Raw genomic sequence first — 5,261 nt, 5'->3', positions numbered from 1 at the left:
AATTCTTATAAATATGAGATTTATAATTTTTTTTTCTTTTATTTGAGATTTTAATATAATTCTTTTACTTAATTATATAAAATTTATGTTTCATAGTTTTTTTTTAATTTAATTTTTTGCCTCAAACTTTGAATGATAACATTATTATTATGTTAATTTTATTAAATTTTAATAATATTTATTATTTACTACGTCATCCGGTTCGACCCCGGTTAGACCGATTGAACCGGTCGAACCGTGAACCTCTCCTTCTTCCGGTTCGTTGTCCGGTCCGATTTTCATAGCCTTGGTTACAAGGTCCTTAGAAGGAACCTCCAGCTCGCTAATGCTCAAAAGATCTACAAGAGAAAGCCAAAAAAAAAAAATCTAAGAGCCGGTGGTTTCTTAATCTAAGATTTACAAAAAAAATTATAAGTACAGTTTAGGGTTGCAAGAAAATAGCACCCAAAAAAGGAAGCATAAAGTATTATCATTCAGCACTAACTTCCTGCAAAAAGAGAAGGAAACCTTCCAAAAATTAGCGGTCTCGAACACCCTGCATAAAATAAAAATCCAAGTTTGCAGGCATCAAATCTGCAGAAAGAAAAACTCCAACACCAAAGAATCATTTTGCAATTATACTAGAAAGAGTTAAAATTTAAGCATTTGATATTAAAAAAGGCAGAGTAGAGTCAAGGTCATTCATTAGATTAGCCACAGCAGCCACAATATGCAAAAGACAAAACATATAGAGGGCAAACATATTAATCAGTAAAGTCCATGCCATGATTAATCATATCCTGGGTTGGAGCATCATTATTAACAAAAATAAGGAAATGGATCTTCCCAATCTCATTATACCTCATAGTCACGTAGGCACCAACCAAAACCCGAAGAAAAACCAGCCCATGCATTAAATTAAGGTAAATAGTAATAAAAAAAATATCACCCAAATTGATCACAGACCCACAAACTCCCCAATAACCCGGAGCAGAGCAAGCTCCAAGGCCTAGTTGCCCACATTGATAACAAAAACCATAACCAAAGTATACCTAAACACATAATCCATCCATCCAACATTCGTAAATAAAAAGTCCTACCTCATCAAAGTCAAAATACAGAACCTCCAGAAATCCTCAAAGCCTTACGGCAATAGGCATCTCTAGAAATACAAGCATAATAACCCACCAAAATAGAAAGAACCGAAACCTAGGCAGAACCAGGGACACAAACCAACAAAAAGCAAAGGAAAGAACATAACAGCATGAAGAGAATACACTTCTAAGCCTTATAGCAATAGGCAGCTCCAAAAATCCAACGATAAAAACCCACCAAAACAGAAAGAACATAAAACTGGGCAAGTCCAGGGACAAAACCCAACAAAATATAAAGGAAAGAATAGAAAAAGGTACTAAGACATTGCGAATATAAGGTAAATTGCATTTATCCAGCTTAACCAAACCTCTTTAAAGAGAAGAAATGGAGAAGAAAAGTGGTGCAAGTTCCTCCTTCCAGAGAGTGGTATCTAGACCCGAAAATGATGGGTGGAGAGTTATGTGAATCTGGAGATATCGCCTATACAAGACAATAAAGACCTCTTTAGAGAGAAGAAATGGAGAAGAAAAGTGGTGCAAGTTCCTCCTTCCATAGAGCAGTATCTAGACCCGAAAATGATGGGTGGAGAGTTATGTGAGTTTAAGGGAAAGAGTTAGGGGAATTTAGCACCTTAGTAAATCTATGCCTATTAAAATATTATATGCATCATATAAAAAAGGTTATTAAATGTATATTGATATTTATATGTATCAAATAAATACAACTTAACTTAATAAATATTTAAAAATATATAAATTTTTTGTGACTGTTTAAACCGCCACAATGCTAGTACTGTAGTAGCAGTTTAAATCACCAAAATTATGATTCAATGGTGGTTGTTTGAACAGACACTATTACGGATCTATAGTGGAGGTTTAAATTGCCACTATTCTAGACATAAAAAGGCTATTTAACTGCCGCAATTATATCAGAATTATGGTGGTTTAAACCACCGCTAAAAAACTTTTGAAATTATTCAACATCGATTGCAAACCTGCTGTGAAGACCCTTGCAGTGACCACTAACACAAAGGTCGTGTAGCGGTTTTGAAATCACTACAATACTTTTTATGTTAGTTAAAACCACCGAAAAAGTCCTTTTAATGTGATGTGAAAATGTATTTTCTTGTAGTAAAAGATATTAAAACCAACTATCATTTTATTCGAGAAAATTTACAAGTCTTCTTACCCATTTATATCTACATATGACCCACCGACTTTTTAGCTAAACCATATGATCATGATACATAATATCAACTGCCTCACAAGTTGAGTGTTCTTAATATTTCAATCCCAATTTCTATATTTTATTGTAGATAACTTATTTACTATAATAGAGTTATTAGTATCCTACATATTAACTTCTAGTCCCTATTTTTGTGGATATATGAAATTTGTAAATATTTATAGATGCCTAAAACATGAAATATGAGCTTAATCCCATATCAAATAACCGAAAAATAAAATGATTTAGAAATATCAAATGATTGGCCCTCAAGCGCAAAGTTAAACTTTTGGGTTAATATTATTTTATTTAATTGGATGCTTAGCTCATCTTTGACCCCCTATAATTCGCTCCATAAGAATTTATAATATACATATTTTATACTCTTTGGATAAATTTTTTTATTTCTTTAATCTTGATTCCACCATAGGAGAAAATTGTGAGTAAAGTTGATGAGCTGATGGTAGATCACATGAATAAGTATAAAAAAAAATTTATTATCAAAATATTCTGATAAAAAAATGATCATAATATGCTTTAAAGATTTTGGATTTAGTTTGAGATTTGTGTAATATATAAATTATTTGTTACACTCATCTCAAAGCATAGAATATATATATATATTCTCAATCGAGAAATGATTAGGATTATATTTAAATCTCTTATATTTACTTTGAGATTAGTGAAACAAATAAATTATTTATATCATAATTATGTCAAAGCATATCTTATCATAAGCAAAAAATTTCTTAGGAAATTAATCAGACAAAAAAAATTTTCATAAAAAAATTTATATTTTACTAATATTGAAGTAAATCAAATAGCATTGAAATCCATCCTTAAATAATTTTAGACAGTTTTTTTTTTAACAAAAAAATGGAACTCCCATGATCCCATCAACAAATCCATCTCCTGTTCTGGCAACGCCGATCAGCCTCTATTACAGCGAAACATTCCGAACACCACAAACTTCACAATCCCCACCATCCCGCCGCCGGCGGCGGCCGGCGGCACCAAACCGGACCGGCACAACGGGCAGCTGAACCGTCCGAGATCAATCCACCGGTCAATACAACCCGCATGGAACGCGTGGCTACAGTTCCCCAGCTCCCGAACTTGGTCCCTCGCCTCCAACAACTGAAGGCACACCACACACTCCGACGGCGACGGCGCCGCCCCTTTTCTCCTCACGAAGCTCATGAACTCCACCGCCGGCAGCCGGCTCTTCACCACCGCGGCCTCAGCCAAAACCGACTGTGCCGGCTCAGCTGAGAAGAGCAGCTCTTCGTTGTCCCATGCGCTCACCTCCGACTCAAACGAAGGGTTCAGTCCGAGCCGGTATAGAATGGCCGAAAAGCTGTAGAGAAAAATGTCGAGAAGCTGGAGAAGAGCGATGAGCGTCTTGGGAAGCATGTTGGGGGACATGTGAAAGCAGACGAAGCCCATGGCGAAGTAAATAGTGTGGAGTGCAGGGTAATCTGCTTTCCTTCTATGTATATATAGCAAGAGAGGGGAGATGAAGATGGGTATTTTATTTATTTATTTTATTGAATATTAATTAAAGTTTGTTAATAAGTTTCAAATTAGTTTATTTAACAATTAAGATAAATGTTAGGTTATTCAATAGTCAAATAACTTAAATGAATGATTTTATGAGATGAGTTTAATGCTTAACCTACATTGATTGTATTTTATCTATTTTGCGTTCATTTGGGCTTAATTTATGACTCTAATCATTTTGTGTGGAGTCCGAACGAGAACTTTCCGTCCAGACTGTGAGTGTATACAAATACGGTGTATTGTGTATACTCATAATCCGGATGAGAACTTCCCATCTGGACTCCGCATGGAATAATTTCTCTAATTTATGACTCTAATTTCATAATGTGTGCTAAAAAATTATTATAATAATTATACTAATGATAATAATATCAAAACATGATGATGATTGGTTTATTTGACTTCTAATTTGGCTATTATTTTCTTGTTGATTTTTTAAAACTTTCTAATGAAATTTTATTTTTATTTTTTTGCAACAGGATATACTAATGTGTAGTAAACCAAAACCAGAACTATTACTATTTTCTCATTGCTTTCTCACTACTTTAGTTTTTTAACTACAACCACACTTATATTTGACAAGTACTTTTTCATTCTTTTCTCGCTAATTTTCAAAAATTTTACGATGAAAAGCTGCTTTTTGCAAACCAAATCTACTAATGTGTGATAACTATAAGGAAACTATTGCCCGATTTTTCAAAAAACAGAATTATAACATTCACATCAACTTTTAAGTAGATTAATTTAGATAATAGCATTAGGTGTTGCTTGGGACGGATTTTTTACTGCTTTTTAAAGCAGCTTTTTCTAGTATAAAAACTTAAGTTAAAAAAATTTACTTTAAGAATGAGTAAGAAAACTATCTCAAAAGAAGTCTTAGACTTTCTTTGGGACAACTTTCTTACTTCTTCTTAAATCAGCTTTCTAATATAAAAATTTTAATTTTTGTACTAAAATTCCGTTTTAAGAATTAATAAAAAAAATCATCCCAAACGAAACATTAGAGTCTTTCATGATGCAATTAGGAATAGAACCTAACTTTTAGTGTGGTGCAAGAACAGATTGATAGGATAACAAGAAATCTATAGTGAGTGGGTGGTAAATGCTTAGCTCAAGCAATTGCCCAATTTGGGCAGCACGCCAGCAGCAACTTTTTTATGCAAATACAACCACAGGATATTACCATATATAAGAAATAAAATCAAGCACCTGCTGCATTATATATATGTAGATGGACATGTCGGCACGAGTTTCTGTCTATATCTGCTCGTCTAACTATCTTTATATATATAAATTTTGGAAACCTTACTATATTTAGAAAGAATATTATGTTTGATAAACGTGACGAGAAGCAGCCTTCCCACAACTCAATTGGATAGGTCAAGCGTTTTAATAAAAGAACA

At 33.4% G+C, this 5,261-nt stretch overlaps 1 protein-coding gene across 1 annotated transcript; it reads right to left on the bottom strand.

Annotated features, from left to right (window-relative positions):
* Positions 1-3,228: 3,228 nt before the first annotated feature.
* Positions 3,229-3,806, bottom strand: LOC110100812 (E3 ubiquitin-protein ligase RHA2B-like). The gene has a single exon (XM_020828490.2). The coding sequence runs from the start codon at positions 3,742-3,744 to the stop codon at positions 3,229-3,231; it is 516 nt and encodes a 171-aa protein (XP_020684149.1). The 5' UTR covers positions 3,745-3,806.
* Between the last annotated feature and the right edge of the window lie 1,455 nt (positions 3,807-5,261).

The sequence above is a fragment of the Dendrobium catenatum genome, unplaced genomic scaffold (genome assembly GCF_001605985.2).
Source record: "Dendrobium catenatum unplaced genomic scaffold, ASM160598v2 fragScaff_scaffold_716, whole genome shotgun sequence".
Lineage (NCBI taxonomy): Eukaryota > Viridiplantae > Streptophyta > Magnoliopsida > Asparagales > Orchidaceae > Dendrobium > Dendrobium catenatum.
This window is presented reverse-complemented; position numbering and strand designations above follow the sequence as displayed.